A 25,111-nucleotide genomic window follows, 5' to 3' on the forward strand; every position below is an offset into this window, starting at 1 on the left:
GGTAGTTGTCTGTGTAGTTTGGTCCTTTGCTCTGGTTTGGCATTCTGGCTGTAGTCTTTCTTTCTTTCTTCCTTCTCGGGTGTGGTGGCTCTCCTCTTGTTGGCGATGTTCACCCTTGTTGTAGCTCGTTCGTGGGGTCAGAGAGAGATTCCTGGTTGTGCAACATCCTTTATACCCCGTTTGGTTTCACGCCCCTTTTTTGGCTATTGCCAATCAATCGATCAGGACTTGATCACCCTGATCGATAAGAGTCCAATCAGGTGCTACCACACCGATGTCTGGGTGTGTCCCCGGCGGCCATGCCTGTAGGTGTTGTAGGCACATAGGTCACATACCTTCCTCCTAAATAAGGATTCACAGTGCACCTATGTCTGGCACACAACCCAGTGTGACCAGAAAGTCTCTTTCATCCTGGAGATGGCCCATATCCTCTGTATTCACTCATCAGGGTTGCAACCTGTTTGTCTGTCTTTAAACTGCAGCCTGTCGGTTTAGTTTCTTGCCCAGTTGTCCCAGAGTGCTTTACAAAACGCCATTTTAGACGGCCTGTTTGGCTACAGGTATAATTCTGAGAGAATGACTGTCACGCTGTTGCTTGACTTGTCTCCAAGACAGCTCTCCCAATTTTGGCACAAATCCCCAGATGTTAGTAAGGAGGACTTTGCAAGCTTGACAGGGTTGAGTTTGCCTTTGACGTTTCCCATGTCTAGTTTGGGTGGACCACCAGCATCAATCTCATTCCTTTTTATTTACTTATTTGTTTTATTTGCAATAGTGGCTTGCTTGACCTTTTCAGTGAGCATTGAGTCATAGAAACATAGAAATTAGGAGAGGGTGTGGATATTTGGCCCTTTTGAGCCTGCCCTGCCATTCATTTTGATCATGGCTGACCACCCAACTTAACTGCCTCCTCCTGCCTCCTCCTGCCTCCTCCCCAAGTGCTATATCTATCTGCTTCTTGAAAACATTCAATGTTTTGGCTTCAACCAGTGATAGAGAATTCCACAGGCTTACCACTCTGGGTGAAGAAATTTCTCCTCATCACTGTCCTATGCGATGTAGCCCTTATCCTTAAGAACATAAAAACATATTCTTATGTTCTTAGTGATGTAGCCCTTATCCTTGGACTATGACACCTGGTTCTGAACATATCCATTTTTGGGAACATCTGTCCTATCTAGCCCTGTTAATATTTTATAGGTTGCTGAGATTTCCCCCCCCCCTCGTTCTTAACTCCACCGAATGCAATCCTTACTGACTCAATCTCTTCTCATACATCAGTCCTGCTATCCCAGGAATCATTTTGATAAAGCTCCATTACACTCCGGCTAGACCAAAAACATTCTTCCTCAGATAAGAAGACCAAGACTGCACACAATACTCCTGATGTGGCCTTACGAAGGCCTTGTGTAATTGCATTAAGACATCCCTGCTCCTGTGCTCAAATCCTCTCGCTATGCAGGTCAACTTACCATTTGCCTTTTTTACTGTCTGCTAAATCTGCACGCTTACCTTCAGCGGTTGGTGTATGAGGACACCCAGGTCTCATTGCACATTCCCCTCTCCTAATTTATGGCCATTCAGATAGTAATTTGCCTTCCCATTTTTGCTACTAAACTTCACATTTAAACACATTATATTGCATTTGCCCACTTACGCAGCTTGTCCAAATCTCACTGAGGGATCTCTGCAACTCCTTGCAGCTCACCTTCCCAGCCAGCTTTGTGTCATCTGAAATTTGGAGATATTACATTTAGTTCCCTCATCTAAATCATTAATATATTGAGTGAGTAGCTTGGATCCCAACATTGATTCCTGCAGTACCCCACTAGTCAGTCTGTCATTTGGGAAAAAACCCGTTTATTCCTATCTGTCTGCCAACCAGTTTTCTATCCATCTCAACACACCATCCCAAACTCCATGTGCTTTAATTACACACAAATCTCTTATATGGGACTTTGTCCAAAGCCACCTGAGAATCCAGATAAACCTCATCCACTGGCTTCCCTCATCAACTCTACTAATATTATATCCTCAAAAGAATTCCAGAAGATTTATCAGGCATCGTTTCCCTTTTATACATACATGCTGACTCTGCTGCCATTATTTTCCAAACGTTTTGCAATAAAATCTTCGATAATGGACCCTAGAATTTCCCCACTACTGACATCAGGCTTAGTGGTTTATAATTCCCTTTTTTTTCCTCTGTACCTCCCTTTTTAAATAGTGGGGTTACATTAGCTACCCTCCACTCTGTAGGAACTATTCCAGAGTCTAAAGTATCTTGGAAACATAAAAACATAAATAGGAGCAGGAGAAGGTGATTTGGCCCCTGAGCCTGCTCTGCCATCAATTATGATCATTGCTGATCATTCAACTCAAAGCCTAATCCTGCTTTCTCCCCCATAACCTTTGATCCCATTCACCCCCAAGTGCAATGTCCTGCCACTTCATAATACATTCAATGTTTTGGCATCAGCTACTTCATGTGGTAATGAACTTTACAGGTTCACCACTCTTTGGGTAAAGAAATGTCTCTTTTCCTCTGTCCTAAATAGTCTACCCCAAATTCTCAGACTGTGACCCCTGGTTCTGTACTCTCCCACCATCAAGAATGTCCTCCGTGTCTAGTCTTTTTAAAATTTTATAAGTCTGAGATCCCCCCTCGTTCATCTGAACTCCAGCGAAAACATCCCAACCTAGTCAATCTTTCCTCATATTTCTCAGTCCTGCCATTCCCGGAATCAGCCTGATAAATCTTTGCTGCGTTCCCTTGAGAGCAAGAACATCCTTTCTCAGAAAAGGAGACTAAAACTGCACACAGTGCTCTAGTGTGGCCTCACCAAGGCCCTGTGTAATTGTAACAACACATCCCTACTCCTGTACTCAACCTCTTGCAATGAAGGCCACCATGGCTTCATGATGGCCTGGAAGATGACCACCAATGCATCCCCTATTTCTTGGGCCACTTCCTAGTACTCTGGGATGTAGATTCAGATTCGGGGGATTTATCAGCCTTTAATCCCATCAGTTTCCCTAAAACCGTTTCTCTATGAATACTGATCTCCTTCAGTTCCTCCCTCTCACTGAAGCCTATCTTCCCTAACGTTGCTGCTATGTTATTTGTCTTCCTTTGTGAAGACATAACCAAGTATGTATTTGGTCTGTCTTTGATTTTTGTTCTCAATTTCCTTCTCCTCTGATTCCTTGCATAGGTTCCCATCCCCTACCATTTTAGTTTAAACCCTCAAACCACAGTCAGCCACATTTCTCTACTTCTGGAGTCAGATGTAGGTGTAGTCAGATTTCCTTCCCTAAAAGGACATTAGTGAACTGGTTGTGATTTTATGACATTTCATGGTCTCCATTAGACTTTTTTAATTTCAGATAGTATATTGAGTTTAACTTTCACCTCCTGCTGTGGTTGGATTCCAACTTTGCTTCTAGAGCATTACCGTGGGTCTCTGGATTTCTAGTCTAGTGCCAATACAACTGCACCATCGCCTCCCAAAAATATTTTTAAAAATCCATCATCAGATTCCAGAGTCCAAATTGTTCATGTGAGTTGTGAACAGCATTTGGCCCAGCAATGATCCTTGTGAATGACCTGTTCCCACTTTGTCACTGAGTAACTACCCTTACCTCCCATTCTCTGCTTACTATCTTGAAGCCAGCCAGCAGTGCGAACTGCCACTTGTCTCCTGATTTCTGTTTTTTTCTTTCATTTAGTCTGTAGTAGGACACCTTATCAAAGATATTTTAAAGATCCAGACAGGTTACATCTACTGCATTACCATTGTCCGTTCTTGCTGTTACCACCTCAAATAATTCAATAAGGTTGGGTCAATAAAGATTTTCCTTCTTGAAATCCGTGTTGACTCTGCATTATTATTCCTCATTTTAGAAATGCTCTTTCGTTCTCTGCTCTTATTAAGGATTGCACTGTTTATCTTGCTACCGATGTTAAGATGACTACATTAATTCCCAGACGTGTTCTGTTTCTCTTAAATATAGGAATGACATTAGGATGGGTTAGGATGAAAAAACAAGGTTCAGTTAGATCAAGGATGAAGAAACAAAGTTCATTTGGGTCGCTTGAAGGTTACAAGGTAGCTAGGAATGTGTTAAAGGGCTTAGGAGAGCTAGGAGGGGGCATGAGAAGTCCTTGGTGGGTCAGATAAAGGAAAGCCCCAAGGCTTTTTATTCTTATGTGAGAAATAAAAGAATAACCAGGGTGAGGTTAGGGCCAGTCAAGGATAGTAGTGGGAAGTTGTGCATAGAGTCAAAAGAGATAGGTGAGGCGTTGAATGAATACTTTTCAGTGCTCGCTGAGGAGAGGGACCATATTTTTGAGGATGAGTGCATGATACAGGCTGATAGGATGGTGGAGGGAAGATGTATTAGCAATTTTGAAAAACCTGAGGGTGGATAAGTCCCCTGGGCCAGATGGGATACATCCTAGGATACTTTGGGAGGCAAGGGATGAGATTGCGGAGCCTTTAGCTTTGATCTTTGTGTCCTCACTGTCCACGGGGATTGTGCCAGAGGACTGGAGAGTGGCAAATGTCCTTCCTTCAAGAAAGGAAATAGGAATGACCCTGATAATTATTTGCCAGTTAGTCTGTCTTCAGTGGTCGGTAAGTTAATGGAAAGGGTCCTGAGGGATAAGATTTATGACCATTTGGAAAGATTCAGTTTAATCTGGGATAGTCAGCATGGTTTCATAAGGGGTAAGTCCTGCTTCACAAATTTGATTGAATTCTTTGAGGAGGTAACTAAGTGTGTAGACGAAGGTAGAGCAGTTGATGTCGTATACATGGATTTTAGTAAGGTGTTTGATAAGGTTCCCCACGATAGGCTCACGAAGGTAAGGCGGTGTGGGTTAGAAGGAAATTTGCTGATTGGATAAGTAACTGGCTGTATCATAGAAGACAGAGGATGGTGGTGGAAGGAAAATTTTCAGACTGGAGGCCAGTTACCAGCGGTGTACCACAGGGATCAGTGCTGGGTCCTCTGCTATTTGTGATTTTTATCACTGACTTGGAAAAGGGGGCTGAAGGGTGGGTTAGTAAATTTGCTGATGACACCAAGATTGGTGGAGTAGTGGATGATGTGGAGCGCTCTTGTAGGCTGCAAAGAGACATTGATAGGATGCAGAGCTGGGCTGAAAAGTGGCAGATGGAGTTTAACCCTGATAAGTGCAGGGTGATTCATTTTGGTAGGACAAACTTGAACGTGATTACGGGGTTCTGAGGAATGTGGAGGAACAGAGAGATCTTGGGGTTTCCAGGGCTGAAATGGTCGCTAGAAGAGGACATGGGTTTAAGGTGCTGGGAAGCAGGTACAGAGGAGATGTCAGGGGTAAGTTTTTCACTCGGAGGGTGGTGAGTGAGTGGAATCGCTGCTGCCAGGGGTGGTAGAGGTGAACTCGCTGGGGTCTTTTAAGAGACTTCTGGATGAGTACATGGGATTTAATGGGATTGAGAGTTATAGATAGGCCTGGTAGGTATGGATATGATCGGTGCAGCTTGTGGGCCGAAGGGCCTGTTTGTGCTGTAGTGTTCTATGTTCTATATGTACAGATCTCTGAAGGTTGCCACTCAAGTGGATAGAGCCGTGAAGAAGGCTTATAGTGTGTTAGTGTTTATTAACAGGGGGTTTGAGTTTAACAGCCGTGGAGTTATGCTACAACTGTACAGGACCTTGGTGAGATGACATTTGGAATATTGTGTGCAGTTCTGGTCACCTCACTATAAGAAGGATGTGGAAGCATTGGCGAGAGTGCAGAGGAGATTTACCAGGATGCTGTCTGGTTTGGAGGGTAGGCCTTATGAGAAAAGGTTGAGGGAGCTGGGGCTTTTCTCTTTACGGTGCAGGAGGATGAGAGGCCACTTATAAACCTCTGTTAAGATGATGGGGGGGATAGATAGCGTAAACGTGCAGAGACTAGTTCCTCGGGTGGATGTAGCTGTTACTAGGGGGCATAACTATAAGGTTCATGGTGGGAGATATAGGAGGGATGTCTGAGGTAGATTCTTCACTCAGAGTGGTTTGGGTGTGGAATGCACTACCTGCTGTGATAGTGGAGTCGGACACTTTAGGAACTTTCAACCGGTTATTGGATAGGCACATGGAGTACACTAGAATGATAGGGAGTGGAACAGCTTGATCTTGGGTTTGGATATAGCTTGGCACAACATTGAGGGCCGAAGGGCCTGTACTGTGCTGTACTGTACTGTTCTGTTTCTGTGACATTAGATTTCTGTCAATTTTCTGGCACTACACCCTTTTCTAATAAATTGTTAAATATGTATGGCAATACCTTGGTAATCTTTTCCCTAAATTATTTTCAAGTACTTGGATGCAATCCATTCGGATAAGGAACTAGGTGACAGAATGGTTAGCACTGCTGCCTCTCAGTGCCAAGCACCCAGGTTTGATTTCTGACTTGGGTCGTTGTCTGTGCGAAGTCTGCACGTTTTCCCCATGTTTCTGCGTGGGTTTTTTCTGGGTGCTCTGGTTTCCTCCCACAATCCAAAACATGCTGGTTAGATGCATTGGCCATGCTAAATTCTCCCTCCCTGTACCTGAACAGGGGTCAGAGTGTGGGGATTCTGACAGTAACTTCATTGCAGTGTGAATGTAAGCCTACTTGTGACACCAATGAGTAAACTTTAACTGAGACATTTTCTATATGACGCGGACTACACTACCACAGTACTTTATTGGTTACAAAGCATTGAGACTTCATGGGCTTGAAAGGTGCTACTCAAATGCTTCTGACAAGTTCTTCTGTTTACCAATTGAGGCTCCCCCCACTCTAGTTGATGGCATTGAACTGTATTTGACCAATCTCCCACATCTTTGCCCTCACCCCTTCCGAGAGCCAGGACTGGGTTCTCTTGTACTCATTTTCCATCTCACCAGTCTCTGCATTCAAAGGATCATCCTCTGCCATTCCGTCAACTCCAGCACAATGGCACTATCCCCCCCACCCCCACCCCCACCCCCACCCCCACCCTGGGCTGGATTCCACAGGGACCACTCCCTCCTTGACTCACCTGCTCCTCCGTTGCCCTGAACCCTTCATCTTCTCACGCACCTTCCCATGCAATCACTGAAGATGCAGCACCTGTCCATTTACCTCCCCTCCCCTCAATGCCCAAGGACCCAAACATTCCTTTCAAGTGAAGCAGTTTCACTTGAACCTCCTTCATTGTGGTTTGTTGTATTCACTGCTTCCAATGCAGTTTCCTCTGCGCTGGGGACACTGAAGGCAGGCTGAGTGGCAGTTCTGTGAACGTTATTGCTGTGTTCCCAAAAATGACCCCAACCTTCCAGTAGCTCACCAGTCCATATCAACGCCATGCTTTCATGCGCGTACAACTGTCCTACATCTGCAATGCTCTAGTGTTGCCTAATACCTCACATTTTAATTAGGTACATTACAGCCTTCTGGACTCAACATGGAGTTCAATGATTTTAGACAGTAAACTTGCTCCTCCTAATTTTGTACTTTGTCAACTCCCTGGCCTGCTCCAACCCCTCCCCACTTGGTTGTTCAGTTTTGTTCCCATTGACACATTCTAATATCTCACTGTTCATCCCTAAGTGGCACCATTACAGTCCACATCGCCTTATGTCCAGCACAAATCTGTCCATATCATCTTTTCTCTGACCTATCCCAGGTTTTCAATTCAGCCCCACCTCTTCTGCCCCCTTTTTGAACGGTATAATTTCGACCTTGCTTCATTTCTGTAGCAGGGCCATTTAGACCCGAAACATAACTCTGCTCCTCTCCACAAATGCTGCCAGACCTGCTGAGTTTATCTAGCATTTCCTGATTTAATTCATTGTTTCATCTGTTTGTTTTGTATGTCCACTCAGCGATGTACTTATTAGAACATAGGAAAACTACAGCACAAACAGGCCCTTCGGCCCACAAGTTGTGCCGATCATTCACTACCTACTACACTTACCTATAACCCTCAATCCTATTAAGTCCCATGTACTCATCCAGAAGTCTCTTAAGAGACCCTATTGAATTTGCCTCCACCACCACCGGCAGCTGATTCCACTCACCCACCACCCTCTGAGTGAAAAACTTACCCCTGACATCACCTTTGTACTTACTCCCCATCACCTTAAACCTGTGTCCTCTCGTAGCGACCATTTCAGCCCTAGGAAAAAGCCTCTGAGAACCCATCCAATCAATACCTCTCAACATCTTATACACCTCTATCAGGTCCCCTCTCATCCTTCGTCTCTCCAAGGAGAAGACTGAGCTCCCTCAACCTATCCTCATAAGGCATGCCACCCAATCCAGGCAACGTCCTTGTAAATCTCCTCTGCACTCTTTCAATAGCTTCCACATTCCTCCTGTAATGAGGCGATCAGAACTGCGCACAGTACTCCAAGTGGGGTTTGACTAGGGTCCTATAAAGCTGCAGCATTATCTCCTGACTCCTAAACTCAATCCCTTGATTGATGAAGGCCAGTACACCATATGCTGCCTTAACCACATCTTCTACCTGCGAGGCTGATTTAAGAGTCCTATGGACCAAGACCCCACGGTCCTTCTGATCCTCTACACTGCTAAGAGTCTTACCCTTAATATTATACTCCTTCATCCCATTTGACCTGCCAAAATGGGCCACTACACACTTATCCGGGTTGAAGTCCATCTGCCATTTCTCCACCCAGTCTTGCATCCTATCTATGTCACGCTGCAACTTCTGACTTCCCTTCAAACTGTCCAGCACACCACCAACCTTCGCGTCGTCGACAAACTTACTAACCCATCCTTCTACTTTCTCATCCAGGTCGTTTATGAAAATGACAAACAGCAAGGGTCCCAGAACGAATCCCTGGGGCAGTCCACTGGTGACCGACCTCCATGCAGAAAAAGACCCATCAACAACCACTCTCTCTGCCTTCTGCGGGCAAGCCAGTTCTGGATCCACAAAGCAACAGCCCCTTGGATCCCATGCCCTCTCATTTTCTCAAGAAGTCTTGTATGGGGGACTTCATTGAATGACTTGCTGAAGTCCATGTAAACCACATCCACCACTCTTCCTTCGTCAATGTGTTTAGTCACATTTTCAAAGAACTCAACCAGGCTCGTAAGGCACGATCTGCCTTTGACAAAGCCGTGCTGATTAGTTTTTGAGCATACTGAACTTATCTAAATGTTCATAAATCCTGTCCCTCAGGATCTTTTCCATCAGCTTACCAACCACTGAGGTTAGACTCGCTGGTCAGTAATTGCCTGGGCTATCCCTATTCCCTTTCTTGAATATAGGAACCACATCCGCAATCCTCCGGAACGTTTCCCGTCTCCATAGATGACGCAAAGATCATCGCCAGAGGCTCTGCAATCACTTCCCTCACCTCCCGGTCCTGGCGACTTATCTATCTTGATGCTATTCAATAGTTCCAACACATCCTCTTTCTTAATGTCCACATACTCAATCTTTTCAGTCCACCACGAGCCTGCAGTACAACCACCCAGATCTTTTTCCACCGTGAATACCGAGGTAAAGTATTCATTAAGCACCTCTGCTATTTCTACTGGTTCTGTACAAACTTTCCCGCCTTCGCATTTTATAGGTCCTATTCCTTCACATCGCATCCTTTTACCCTTCACATATTTGTAGAACGCCTTAGGGCTCTCCTTAATCTTACCTGCCAAGGCCTTCTCATGACCCCTTCCGGCTCTCCTAATTTCCTTAAGTTCTTTCCTACAAGCCGTATACTCCTCTAGGTCCTTAACGTCACCTAGCTCTCTGAACCTATTGTACGCTTTTCTTTTTGACTCGGTTCGTTACAACTTTTGTGCACCACAGTTGCTGTAACCTACGAAACCTCCCTGTCTCATCGGAACGTTGTCGAGCAGAACTCCAGACAAACATTCCTTGAAAATCTGCCACCTAACTTCGGCACTTTTCCCCGAGAATACCTCCTTCCAGTTTGGTCGTCTGATTTCCTGCCTGATGGCTTCATATTTCCCCTTACTCCAGATACACTTTCCTAGCTTGCCTGATCCTATCTCTTTCCAATGCTAGTGAAAAGGCGATAGTTATGATCACTATCCCCAAGATGCTCTCCCACTGAGAGATCCGACACTTGTCCAGGTTCATTAGCCAGTAACAGATCGAGTACAGCCTCTCCTCTCGTAGGCTTATCCATGTACTGTGTCAAGAAACCCTCCTGAACACATGTAAGAAACTCCTCCCCATCCGAACCCCTTACCCTAGGGATGTTCCAATTGATGTTTGGGAAATTAAAGTCTCCCATCACGACAACTCTGTTATTACTTCATCTCTCCAGGATCTGTTTCCCTATCTGCTCCTCAACATCCCTGTTACTATTGGGTGGCAATTATCCACTTAACACTCCTGGACAATTAACTGTTCCCCTCCTAACTGTGCATTTGTTAAGTTGTCATCTTCTTGGGGGAAAAAAAATTAAATGAGGTGAAGGCACAAGGGAACCAGAGATTAAAGATTTACAAATCATTAAAATAGCAATGCAAGTTAGCAAGGCCATAAGTGCAACAAAGCGAATTTCTAGATTGGTAGAATTGGATACACAGAGATTATGTTAAACCTACATAGAATTTTGTTTAGACTGCTCTTGGGAGTACTTTGTACAATTCTGGTCTCTGAGCGTTGAGGCGCTATGGGAAATGCAAAATCGATGTACGAGGATGATACCAGAGCTGTGGGAATATACTTATCAGGCAGAGAGACAAGACTGATGGGTGACTTTAATAGAGCACATGTAAAAATGTTTCTTGTGGGAAAATGTAGAATTTTGGGTCCATAAACATATGGCAGTCACTAATACAATGGGGAGAGAGATTCTGGAAGAGCCAAGTGAAATTTGGGTGGCGGTCGTGATTGGGTACGAGCAGTAATAGTCAGTTTCAATCAATTTCATAGCCAGTATTGATGAATGTGGCAGTAATTTAGCAAACAGCAACACGATGAACAACTAGCTGAGTTATTTTTAGTCATTCTGGTTGATTTGCCAGAACAGCTGGAGAACTTTTGACCTTTGAATGCTGCCAGAGTCGTTAATCTTCTAGGTGTGGCTCCTGTACTTGGTTACAAATTGTATGAAAGGCTCTGTCTTGCTGTGAATTTCTCATGCTGTTGGTCTGTTCTAAAGACTGCATTCTGCCATTTAGAGGTTGGTGTATTAAATTGTTTCATATAGGGGGAAAAAATGATCTCCAATCTTTGATTTGAATTTTGCTCAGAATATTGAGTAGAAATAAACCATTTTCACTTACTGCTTTGCTACTTTGTTTTTCCTCTTTTGCATGAACTCACTGTTTCCTCTAAGCTCAAGGTCCTCAGGATGTCGGTGTGTATGGAGTTGTGCAGTCTGTTGACCACATTGGGCGGACATGCTCAGTGAAGTGGTTCAAACCAAAGGCAAATGGCACTGAGATTGAGGTGAGGAACTTGAAGTATTGATTCACTGTTAAGATACCTATAAAATATGCTACCTATAAAAATACTTGTGGAACCCTAGATAGTGATAATCAATGTTGCACGTAGGTATAGCATTTATTGATAACTTAAAAACTCGAAAGAAAGAAACTGATTCCTCTAAGCCAATAATTGCATAATTGAGCTTAGCTTTTTCTATCCTTTCATGGGGTGTGGATATCACTGGAAAGGCCAGTATTTATCCATCCTTAAACATTAATGACTTGCTAGGCCATTTCATGGAGCAGTTAAGGGTCCACCAGGGCCTGAGGTTACATGTAGGTCAGACTGAATAAGCATGGCAGATTTCCATTGAGCCAGAGAAAGGTCGCAGTGCAGAAAGAGGCCCTTCAGTCTGTTTTTTAGTATCTGGTTAACCACAGTGGGAGGGAAACCAAGGTTAAGGAAAAAGGCAGGCAATGTCAGAAGCACTATTTTCAAAGGTGATATCTGGTGATGTGACTGAGCTGGAGAAACTGGGAGAATGGGATGGAGTTCTTGGGGAGTGGAATATGAGTCAAGGCAGCTGTGGGAATCAGTTCCTTTTTATTATTCCATTCATGACCCTCAATACAAACACCCCATCCCCCACTCATACCTGGCCACCTCTCATTAGTTCTTAAAGTTGTTACTTTTTGATGCCGTTTCTAAAGCTCTAACACATGCTCGCTCCTTCCAGCTCTGAGAAAGAGTCAGTGCCTCCAAACGTTAACTCCATTTCTCCCCTGGTGGGTGCTGGCAGACCTGTTTTCCAGTCCTCTGTTCTTGTACCTTTTAAATAAGTTGAGCGTTTCAACCAACTTAGGCAGTGAATTCCAGGCACCCACCGTCCTCTGGGTGAAAAGGTTTTACCTAATGTCCCCTCTAATTTTTTACCGATCTCCTTAAATCTGATGCCCCTGAACCAGGGTTCAGGGTAAGCACATTCCTCTTAGAGTGAAGGGCAAGACTGGTAGAAGTAGGGAACCCTGGATGACTCAGGATATTGAGACTCTCTTCAAGAAGGAGGAGGAGGCACATGACAAGCATAGGCAGCTGGGATCAAGTGGATCCCTTGAAGAATGTAGAGGATGTAGAAGTAGAGTTGAGAGAGAAATCAGGAGGGTAAAAGGGGACACGAGGTTTTGGCAGATAAGGCAAAGAAGAATCCAAAGAGCTTCTACAAATAATAAAGGGCAAAAGAGTAACTAGAGAGAGAGTAGGGCCTCTTAAGGATCAACACGGTCATCTATGTGTGGATTCACAAGAGACAGGTGAGATCCTAAATGAATATTTACTGTTGAGAAAAGTACGGTAGCAGTATGGGCGGCACGGTAGCACAGTGATTAGCACTGCTGCTTCACAGCTCCAGGGTCCTGGGTTCGATTCTCGGCTCAGGTCACTGTCTGTGTGGAGTTTGCACATTCTTCTCGTGTCTGTGTGGGTTTCCTCCAGGTACTGTGGTTTCCTCCCACAGTCCAAAGATGTGCGGGTTAGGTTAATTGACCATGCTAAGAAATTGCCCCTTAGTGTCTAGGGATGCGTAGGTGAGAGGGATTAGTGGGTATAATATGTAGGCATAATAGGTAGGGCCTGGGTGGGATTGTGTTTGGTGCAGACTCGATGGGCTGAAGGGCCTCTTCCTGCACTGTAGGGCTCTATGATTCTAAGGTATGGATGTTACAGAACTTGGGGAAATAAATAGTGATGTCTTGAGGAGTGTACATATAACAAAGAAGGAAGTGCTGGAAGTCTTAAAGCACGTCAAGGTAGATAAATCTCTGGGACCTGATGAAGTGTATCCCAGGACATTGTGGGAGGCTAGGGAGGAAATTATGGGTCCCCCAAGAGATACTTGAATCATCGATAGTCACAGGTGAGGTGCCTAAAGACTGGAGGGTGGCAAATGTGCCTTTAAGAAGGGCTGCAGGGAAAAGCCTGGGAACTGCAGGTCGGTGTGCCTCACATCTGTAGTAGGTATGGTGCTCTGAGACAGGATCTATAGGCATTTAGGGATGCAAGGACTGATTAGGGACAGTCAGCATGGCTTTGAGAGTGGAAAATTGTCCCTCACAAATTGAGTTTTTTGAAAGGGTGACCAAGAACGTAGATGAGGGCAGTGCCGTTGATGTTTACATGGACTTTAGCGAGGCCTTTGACAAGGTACCGCATGGTAGGTTGTTGCATAAAATTAAGTCTCTTGGGATCCAGGGTGAGGTAGCCAAATGGATACAGAATTGGCTTGATGAAAAGGATATTATTAAACTAGAGTGAGTGCAGAAAAGATTTACTAGGGTCCTACCAGGACTTGATGGTTTGAGTTATAAGGAGAGGCTTAATAGACTGGGACTATTTTCTCTGGAGCGTAGGAGGCTTAGGGGTGATCTTAGAGGTCTATGAAATGAGGAGCATAGATCAGCTAGGTGGTCAATATCTTTTCCCAAAGGTAGCGGAGTCTAAAATTAGAGGGCATAGATTTAAGGTGAGAGAAGAGAGATACAAGAGTCCAGAGGAGCAATGGGTGGTGAGTGTCTGGAACAAGCTGCCAGAGGTAGTAGTAGAGGTGGTACAATTTTGTCTTTTAAAAAGCATTTAGACAGTTGAATAAGATGGCCCTCGAGGAATGTGGGTCAAGCGTGGGCAGTTGGGACTAGCATAGTCATTTAATAGAAAAAAGGGTGGCGTGGACAAGTTGGACTGAAGGGCCTGTTTCCTGCTGTACACCTCTATGGTAATAGACCGCCATCAGCTTGGGGAAACGAGACTTTGTGTCGAACCTGTATAGACCCCTCAATTTTATACGCTTCAATTAGCTCACACCTTAGCCGCCTCTGTTCAAAGGAAAACGACACTAGCCTATTCAGTCCCTTGTCAATTTTGCAATTTTTAAGTCCTGGCATGACTCTTCTATGAATCTCCTCTGTAGTCTCTCCAGAGCAATTGTATCCTTCCTGTAATGTGGTGATTAGAACTGTGCACAGTGTGCCAGTTCTGGCCTAACAAGTGTTTTTCAGTTCCAGTAAGAGTCTCAGCACTAGGTTAAAGTCCAACAGGTTTATTTGGTATCACAAGCTTTCGGAGTGTTGCTCCTTCATCAGGTGAGTGTATACAGTTCCAGCATTAATCCCATCATTTCCTTCCCTAAAGAGAATCAGATCGGTTTTGAAACAATTGGTGATAGTTTCATGGCTGCTGTTAATGAGACTGGCTTTCAGTTCTAGATTTTAATAGTTGAATTTAAATGCCACTGTCTGCCGTGCTGGGATTTGAACACCCCATGTTCCCAGGTGAGTAGCCTGGATCGCTGGAATATTTATTCAATGACATTACCCGATGCTTCCATCTTCCCACAGGTTCTGAAGCATGAAATTTGGGGTTGTGCCATCAATGAAGGACCTATGGAGTTTAGACCTGGAGAATCAAAACAATTCTGTATTTGCTTTGCTCCTAGTATTTGAACTTGAGGGGAGACAGTGATGTAGTAGTAATGTCACTGAACAAGTAATCCAGAGACCCAGGATAATACTCAGGAGCATGTGTTCAAATCCCACCATGGCAGCTGGTGGAGTTTACGTTCAATTAATATATCTGTTAAATGCATTAATAAATGAAAGTTAGTCCCAGTAATGGTGATCTTGAAACCATTGTCAATTAAATGTGGAATATAAGGAAAATGGAAAGAAACTTAAGCAAAAAGTAAGAAGAGCTAAAAGGGGTCACGAGAAAGCATTGGCCAGCAGGATTAAGGAAAATCCTAAGGCTTTCTATACATATGTAAACAGCGAGAGGGTTGGCCCACTCGAGGACAAGGGAGGGAATCCATGTGTGGAGCCAAAGGAAATAGGCGAGGTATTAAATGAGTACTTTGCGTTAGTATTCACCGAAGAGAACAACTTGGTGGATGATGAGTCTGGGAAAGGAAAGGATGTGTAGCTAGTTTTGAGTCATGTTGAGATCAAAAAGGAGGTGGTATTGGGGTTCTTGAGAAATGTTAAGGTAGACATGTCTCCAGGGCCTGATGGGATATACCTCACAACACAGAGGCAAGGGAGGAAATTGCTGGGGCCTTGAAAGAAATCTTTGTATCCTCACTGGCTACAGGGGAGGTCTGAGGATTGGGGAACAGCCAATGTTGTTTCTTCGTTTAAGAAAGGTAGCAAGAGTAATCCAGGTAAATACAGGCTGGTGAGCCTTACATCAGTTGTAGGGAAATTATTGGAGAGGATTCTTCGAGACAGGATTTATTTGGAAATAAGTGGTTATATTAGTGAGAGGCAATATGGTTTTGTGAAGGGGAGGTCATGTCTCTCAAACTTGATTGAGTTCTTCGAGGAAGTGACGAAGATGATTGAGGGTAGGGCAATGGATGTTGTCTACATGGACTTCAGTAAGGCCTTTGACAAGGTCCCTCATGGTAGACTGCTGCAGAAGGTAAAGTCGCATGGGATCAGAGGTGAGCTGGCAAGGTGGATACAAAACTGGCTCGGTCAAAGAAGACAGAGGGTAGCAGTGGAAGGGTGTATTTTTGAATGGAGGGCTGTGACAAGTGGCATCCCTCAGGGATCAGTGCTGGGACCTTTGCTGTTGTAATATATATAAATGATTTGGAGGAAAATGTGACTGGTTTTATTAGTAAGTTTGCGGACGACACAAAGGCTGGTAGATTTGCGGATAGCGACGAGGACTACCGGAGGATGCAACAAGATTATAGATCAGTTGGAGACTTGGGTGGAGGGATGGCAGATGGAGTTTAATCTGGACAAATGTGAGAATGCATTTTGAAAGGTCTAATACAAATAGAAAATATGCAGTAAATGGCAGAACCCTTGACAGTATTGATAGGCAAAGGGATCTGGGTGTACAGGTACACAGGTCACAAAGTGGCAATGCAGGTAGAGAAGGTAGTCAAGAAGACATCTGGCATGCTTGCCTTCATTGGTTGGGATATTGAGCTTAAAAGTTGGCAAGTGATGTTGCACCTTAATGGAACCTTAGGCTGCACTTGGAATATAGTGTTCAATTCTGATCACCACACTACCAGAAGGATGCAGAGGCTATGGAGAGGGTACAGAAAAGATTTACTAGCATGTTGTCTGGTATGAAGGGCATTAGCTATGAGGAAAGGTTGAAGAAACTTGGATTGTTCTCACTGGAGCGACGGAGGTTGAGGGGCGACCTGGGAGAAGTCTACAAGATTGAGGACATGGACAGTGGATAATCAGAAGCTTTTTCCCAGGCTGGAAGTGTCAATTACTATGGGGCAAAGTTTAAAGGCGATGTACGAGGCAGATTTTTTACATAGAATGGTAGATGCCTGGAACTCGTTGCCGGGGGAGGTAGTGGAAGCAGATATGGTAGTGACTTTTAAGGGGCGTCTTGACAAGTACATGAATAGGATGGGAATAGAGGGATATGGTCCCTGGAAGGGTAGGCGATTTTAGTTGTCGGGCAGCATAATTGGTGCAGGCTTGGAGGGCCAAAGGGACTGTTTCTGAGCTGTAATTTTCTTCTTTTATTGTAAAAGCCTATCTGATTCACTAATGCTCTTCAGGGAAGGAAATTTGCTAAGATTACCTGGCCTGGCCTCCATGTAATTCTGGATCCACAACAATGTAGTTGACTCTTAAAATCTTCCTGAAATGATTGAGCAAGGCACTGTTGGACCAAACCACTACAAAGTCTCAAAGAAATAAAACCAGATGACCACGAGGCCTTGACCAAGGCACCAGAAACTATATTGGCAAACCTAGCAAAGTTGTCCTTGCTAATATCTGGAAGCTTGTGCCAAAGTTAGGAGAGCAGTCCCACAGATCAGTACAGCAACAGTCTGACACAATCATACTCAAATCATACCTTAAACATGACCCAGGCACAACATCACCATCTCTGGTAATGTCCTTTCCCACTATCAGGCCAGCAGAAGTAGTATGATAGTATACAGTGGGGAGGGAGTTGCCCTGGCTGTCCTCAAGGTTGACTCTGGACCTGTGAAATCTCATGGCCTCAGGACAAACAGGCAAGGAAATCTCCTGCTAGTTATCACCAACTTCCTGCACTTCCTCCCCTCCTTTCAGCTGATTAATCAGTACTTCATGTTGAGCAGTACTCTGAAAGAACACTGAAGGTAGAAAGGGCACAGAATATTCTCTGGGAACTTGCATGTCCGTCGCCAAGTACGGTTTGGTTGCTCCACTACTGCTGACTGAGCTGCCTGAGTCCTAAGGACTCACTAAACCAAACTAATTTGGCAGGAGGAGGGGGCACAGACTCTTAGCAGAATAAGGGCACAGAATCATAGAGCAAAACAAGTCAGAGGGAGCGCAGCTGTATTAAGTTTCAAGGGAGTAAGGTCAGGCTGGATGGCCTGTACTTGAATACCAGGAGTATTGTGGGTAAAATGGATGAGTTGAGGACGATGATTGACACATGGAAGTGTAATATAGTAACCATCACAAAGACATGGTTAAAGGAAGGGCATAGTTGAAGTTCAGCATTCCAGGATATAGAATCTTCAAGCGAGAAAGAGGAGGAGGCATTGCATTATTATTAAAGATTCAGTTACTGCAGTAAGGAGAGATGACATCATGGAGGGGCTATTGAATGAAACTTCGTGGGTAGAGCTTAGGAATAAAAAAGGGTCAGCCACATTGTTAGATGTTTATAATAGGCCCCCATATAATTAGCAGGAAATTGAGGAGCAAATCTGTGCTCAGTTTGTGGAGGTGTGTAAAAACAACAATAGTTATATTAGTTAATTTCAACTTCCCCAATATTAACTGGGATAGTCATAGGATTAAAGGCATGGATGGAATAGATTTCTTGAAAATATGTGCAGGAGAACATTTTGGATAAATCTGCAGAGGGCCCAAAAAGGGAAAGAGCTGTGGACCTAATTCTGGGGAAATGAAGGTTCTTTGTTCTTAGATATCAAAGGGACGTATTTTACACAGAGGGTGGTGGGGGCCGTGAATGCACTGCCAAGCAGGGTGGTAGAGGCGGACACGCTGGGATCGTTTAAGACTTATCTGGATAGCCACATGAGCAGACTGGGAATGGAGGGATACGAACGCGTGGTCTAGTTGAACCAATGAGCGGCGCAGGCTTGAAGGGCCAAAGGGTCTGTTTTCTGTGCTGTACTGTTCTTTCTCAAGGTGGTTAAAGTGGTGGTGATGGAGGAGAATTTTAGTGATAGCGATCACAACATGGTACAACTTAAGCTTGTTATGAACCAGGAAATAGACAAGCTGCGAAAAAAATTTGGATTGAGGGAGAGGGAATTTTAATAAAATAAGACAGGATCTGGCCGAGGTAGACTGAAAACAGCTATCAACAGCAAAGTCTACAGAAGAGCAGTGGGGTACATTTTGAAAGGAAATGGGGAGAGTGCAAGCTCAGCATGTTCCCTCTGGGGTGAGAGGGAGGAATAACAAGCCCAGAGAACCTGGATGACACATAATCAGGATACAGTGAGAAGAAAAAGGCTTTTAAAAAGTATGACGGGAGCAAATCAGTGGAGGCATTGATGGAGTATAGAAAGTGCAGGGTGGAGCTTAAGGAAGCAATTAGGAATGCAAAGGGGGATATGAGAAAGCTCTGGCTGGTAAAAGCAGGGAAAATTCTAAGCAAAGAGAATAACTAGGGAAAGAGTGAGGCCCATTAGGGACCAAAGGGACAAACTGTGGGTGGAGCCAGAGGATTTTGATAGGGTGTTGAATGAATACTTCATATGTCTTCACCCAAGAGAATGAGAACGATGGTATTGAATTCAGGGAGAGAGACTGAGGTTCTTAAGCAAACTGATGAAAGGAAAGACAAGGTATTGGAGGCATTGACAGTCTTGAAAGTGGATAAATCTCCAAGTCCAGATGAATTGTGCTCTAGGTTGCTATGGGAAGCAAGGGAAGAGATTGCAAGGGCTCTGACTCGAATTTTCAATTCCTCTGGCCACAGGGGAAGTACAGAAACTTGTCTTTGAGAAACTTCTTAAAGTCCAGCAGGTTTATATGGTAGCAAAAACCACTAGCTTTCGAAGTGCTGCTCCTTCATCAGGTGAGTGGGATTTCAGTTCACAAACTGGGCATATAAAGACACAAACTCAATTTACAAAATAATGGTTGGAGTGCAAATCTTTACAGGTAATCAAGTCTTAAAGGTACAGACAACATGAGTGGAGAGAAGGTTAAGCACAGGTTAAAGAGATGTGTATTGTCTTTAACCTGGACAGTTAGTGAGATTTTGCAAGCCCAGGCAGGTCGTGGGGGTTACAGATAATGTGACATGAACCCAAGATCCTGGTTGAGGCCGTCCTCGTGTGGAACTTGGCTACCAGTCTCTGCTCAGCGACTCTGCGCTGTCATGAAAGCTGCCTTGGAGGACGAATGCCCGTGACCGCTGAAGTGTTCCCCAACAAGAAGAGAACAGTCTTGCCTGGTGATTATTGAGTGGTGTTCATTCGTCCGTTGTCGTAGTATCTGCATGGTCTCCCCCGTGTGCCATGCCTCAGGACCTATTTTCCTGCGGTGTATCCCAGGCTGGAGACAATACACATCTCTTTAACCTGTGCTTAACCCTCTTGCCATTCACATTCTGTTGATAAGGGTAGTGAGTTCATGTAGTTTACATGGGTTTCAGCAATGCCTTTGACCTAGTCCCACATGGGAGACTTGTAAAGAAGGTAAATTCATATGGGATACAGGATAGTTTGATAAAGTGGGTTCAAAATTGGCTCAGTTGTAGGAGACAGAGGGTGATGACAGGCTGCTTTACTGACTGGGGAAAAAAAGCAAAGAAGTCTCAACACCCGCTTAAAGTCCAACAGGTTTATTTGTAGCAAACATCACAAACTTTTGGAACAGGCTGTCCTTTCTTCAGGTGGGTGGGAGTTCTGATCACAAACAGGCCACAAAAACACAAACTCAATTTACATGAATAATACTTGAATGTTAGTCTTTACAGCTAATCAAGTCTTAAAGGTATAGACAATGTGAGTGGAGAGAGTATTAAGCACAGGGCTCAATTTCTGCCCCACCATCAAAATGGACCCCATCAGTCTTGCAGCAGACAGAGGAATTCATCAGGCGAATGAGGCTGCAGGAGTTCTTCCACAAGCCCCAAAAGGCCAACAGCGAACACAGACAGCCAATGAACCGGAACAGCTGACAGAAAGATACTGCAGTGCAGTGACCAAAGAGGACCAAAGAGACCAATTGGACTCTGGAAGGCTGCTACCCTCAACTTGACATATATGCCCAAGCCATCAGGAAGTGCGTCAATACCAGATTCATTAACTGCACTCAGACAGCCCCGAACATCACCCAAGCACAACGCAACGCCATCTGTGCGCTCAAGACCAACCGCCACATTGTCATCAAACCAGCAGACAAAGGAGGGGCCATTGTCAGACAACAGAACGAATTACTGTGAAGTAGTGTACCCACAACTGAACAACGAGGAACACTACATTCAGTTACCCGCAGATCCAATCAAAGAACACACCCGTCAGCTCAACATCATGATTAAGACCTTTGATCTGAACCTTCAGAGCACCCTCCGTGCCCTCATCCCACATACTCGCCGCGTTGGCGATCTCTAATGCCTCCTGATGATACAAAAGGCAAACACACCTGGCCGTCCCATCAAATCGGACAATGGGACCCTGTACAAGAACCTCTCCGGCTACGTCGGGGGCATTGTACAAAGAATCCCCAGCTTTTGTCGTGACAGTACGGACTTCCTACAAAAACTCAGTGCACGTGGAACAGTTGAACCAGGAGCACTCCTCATCACAATGGGTGTCTCGGTATTCTACACCAGCATCCCCACGACAATGGCATTGCTGCAACTGCCTCAGTACTCAACGCCAACAACTACCAGTTTCCAGATGCAATTTTACAACTCGTCTGCTTCATCCTGGATCACAATGTCGTCTTCAACAACCAGTTCTTCATCCAGACACACAGAACAGCCATGGGGACAAAATTTGCACCTCAATATGCCAACATCTTCATGCACAGGTTCAAATAAGACTACTTCACTGCATAGGACCTTCAACCAATGCTATACACTAGATACATCGATGACATTTTCTTCCTTTTGGACTCGTTGTTTCAATGATTGTGAACAACTATATGATGACATCAACAAGTTCCATCCCACCATCAGACTCACCATGGACTATTCTCCGGAATCGGTTGCATTCTTGGACACGCATCTCCATCAAGGACGATCACCTCAGCACTTCACTGTACTGCAAGCCCACGGATAACCTCACGATGCTCCACTTCTACAGCTTCCACCCTAAACACGTGAAAGAAGCCATCCCCTGTGGACAAACCCTCTGTACACACAGGATCTGCTCAGATGAGGACGATCGCAACAGACACCTCCCAGATGCTGAAAGATGCCCTCAAGGTTTATAAGATGATGAGATGGATTGATAGAATGGATGTGCAGAGACTCTTTCCTCGGGTGGACGTAGCTGTACGAGGAGGCATAACTATAAGGTTCATGGTGGGACATATGGGAGGGATATCCAGGGTAGATTCTTTACTCAGTGGTTGGGGTGTGGAATAGACTGCCTGTTGTGATAGTGGAATCGGACACTTTAGGAACTTTCAAGCGGTTATTGGATAGGCCCATGGAGCCAACAGAATGACAGGGAGGGGATAGCTTGATCTTGGGATTGGACATAGCTTGGCACAACATTGAGGGCTGAAGGGCCTGTACTGTGCTGTAACGTTCTATGTTCTATAAGAACAGGATATGGTACTCGACTCATTGATCGACAGTTCTGACGCACCGCAGCCAAAAACTGCACCGACCTCGTCAGAAGACAAACACGGGACATGGCGAACACCAGCAAGGCTGTTCTCTGGGGAACACTTCAGTGGTCATGGGCATTCAGCCTCTGATCTTCGTGTAAGCGTTCTCCAAGAAGGCCTTCACGACACAACAGCGCAGAGTCGCTGAGCAGGGACTGATAGCCAAGTTCCACACACGTGAGGATGACCTCAACTGGGATCTTGGGTGCATGTGACACAATCTGTAATGCCCACGATTTGCCTGGGCTTGCAAAATCTCACTAACTTTCCTGTCTGGAAACAACACACATCCTTTTAACCTGTGCTTAATGCTCTCTCTTCACTCACATTGTCTATACCTTTTAAGACTTGATTAGCTGTAAAGACTCACATTCCAATCATTATTCATGTAAATTGAGTTTGTGTTTTTATGCCCTGTTTGTGATCAGAACTCCCACCCACCTGAAGAATGGATAGCCTGTTCCGAAAGTTTGTGATGTTTGCTACAAATAAACCTGTTGGACTTTAAGCTGGTGTTGTGAGACTTCTTTCTGTTTTACCCCAGTCCGATGCCAGCATCTCCAAATAGTGACTGGAAGCCAGTGTCCTGTAGCGTACAGCAGGGATCTGTGTTGGGCCCTTATTAGTCATATAAATGACTGTTGGGGTAGGATTAGTAAGTTTGCTGATGAGACACAGATTGACCGGGTGGTTCAGTGAGTTGGAATGTCTTGGGCTACAAGAAGATATGGACAGAATGGCGAAATGGAAATGAACCTTAAGGATGAGTTGGTACACTTGACAATGAAGTATTCAAGGAATGGTAGAACACTAGGAAGTTCTGTGGAACAAAGGGACCTTGACGTGTTTGTCCACAGATCTCAAAGCAGAAGGGCATGTTAGTAGGGTGGTGAAAAAGGAACATGGAACACTATCAATCGAGGCATAGATCACAAAAGCAGAACTTCAGTGGTATTTTGTCTTGCCATCTGATGCGTAATATTCTGCAAAGACAAGTCATGTGGAAATGATTGAGCTATCCTGCATGCCTTCGATACACAGTCCACGTTTCACAGGCATACAGGAGGGTAGTGAGTGCCGCGGCACTGTAGACCTTCAGTTTTGTTTGCTGGGCTGATTCCTCGACGTTCCCATACAGTGGAGCGCAGTCTACCCAAAGCAGAACTTGCCTTTGCTATTCTGCAGTTAACTTCTGTATCAATAGTCACTGCTTGGGAGAGGGTGCTGCCAAGATAAGTGAACTGGTCCACTGCCTGTAGTTTCTGCCCTTTGATTGTGATTATGGGTTCTGTGTACAGTACATGAAATGGCAAGACAAAGTACCAGACGCTGAAGTTATCTGTAGAGCAAGTCTACCATCAGTCCACACACTGCTGATGAGAGCGCAGACCAGGTGGGCAGGTTATATCATCCGTATGTCAGACAAGCTCATTCCCAAGCAGTTTCTTTTTGGGGAGCTCTCTGCTGGAAGACGCTCGCATGGAGGGCAGAAGAAACATTTCAAAGACGCACTCAAGGCCTCCCTGAAGTCGCTTGACATTGACACGACCACCTGGGAAACGCTGGCACAAAACTGCCCTACCTGGTGCTGCCTCATCCACAAAGGCTGTCAAACTTAGGAAGCAAAGTGTATTGCTGAAGCATAACTTAAGCGTGAGCTGCGCAAATCCAGAGCCACCAGTGCAACAACTACAGTGCCTACTCAACATGTGCCAGGACATTTCATGCCCGAATTGGCCTGATCAGTCATCTTCGGACACACCGCAACCAGCCTCAAAATGACTAATGGTGTCGAGGTCCTCATTGACAACGGACGAACAACAGAAGCAGAGAGGTCATGTTGGAGTTGTATAGAACTTTGGTGAGGCTACAGCTAGAGTACTGTGTGCAGTTCTGCTCGCCATATTATTGGAAGATGTGATTGCACTGGAGGGGTGCGGAGGAGATTCACCAGGATGCTGCCTGGGTTGGAACATTTTAAGTTAGAGAGGTTGGGTAGTGCTTGGGTTGCTTTAATTAGAGCAGAGAAGATGGAGGGGTGACCTGACTGAGGTGTATAAGATTGAGGGACATTGACAGAGTGGATAAGCTGAAGGGTCAGTTACAAGGGGACATAGGCTCAAGGTGAGGGGCAGGAAGTTTAGTGGGGATGTGAGGAAAAACTTTCCACGCAGAGGATGGTGACAGTCTGGAATGCACTACCTGGGAGAGTGGTGGAGGTGGGTTGCCTCAAATCCTTTAAAAAGTATATAGATGAATACTGGGCACATCATAACATTCAGGGCTATTGGGCCAAGTGCTGGCAGATGGGATTAGGTGGGAATTAAGGTGTTTCTAATGTCGGTGCGGACTTGATGGCCAAAGGGACTCCCTCTTCTATGCTGTATAAATCTATGATTCTTTGACGTAGTTGCTAAATTGTTTCTTTGGCAGATGGTGAGGTAGCCAACTAACAAACCTACCTTTCTTTATTCATTCACGGGGCATGAGCATAGCTGACTGTCCAGCATTTATTGCCCTTCCCTAGTCCCTGAAAAGGTGGTGATAAACGGCTTTCTTGAATTGCTGCAGTCCATGTGCTGTGGGTTAAAATCATAGAATCCTACAGGACAGAAGGAAGCCATTCAGCCTGCACTGACGACAATCCTAGCCAAAACCCTCGCCCGGCTATTTACCCTGCTAGCCCACCTGACACTAAGGGGCAATTGGAATGGCTAATCTACCTAATCTGCACCTATTTGGACTGTCAGTGGAAACCAGAGTTCCAGAGAAACCCACACAGACATGGGAAGAATGTGGGAACTTATGGTTGAC

General features: G+C 44.9%; 1 protein-coding gene across 1 annotated transcript in view; it reads left to right on the plus strand.

The window, feature by feature from the left end:
• Window positions 1–25,111, plus strand: part of ube2o (ubiquitin-conjugating enzyme E2O) — a 192,987-nt gene that overhangs the window by 105,163 nt on the left and 62,713 nt on the right. The window contains exon 11 of the mRNA XM_080209242.1: window positions 11,350–11,462. Coding sequence (XP_080065368.1) covers window positions 11,350–11,462 — 113 coding nt within the window. The remainder of the gene's footprint in view (window positions 1–11,349; window positions 11,463–25,111) is intronic.

Source organism: Carcharhinus amblyrhynchos, chromosome 21 (assembly GCF_965287045.1).
Source record: "Carcharhinus amblyrhynchos chromosome 21, sCarAmb.v2.hapA, whole genome shotgun sequence".
In the NCBI taxonomy this organism is placed as follows: domain Eukaryota; kingdom Metazoa; phylum Chordata; class Chondrichthyes; order Carcharhiniformes; family Carcharhinidae; genus Carcharhinus; species Carcharhinus amblyrhynchos.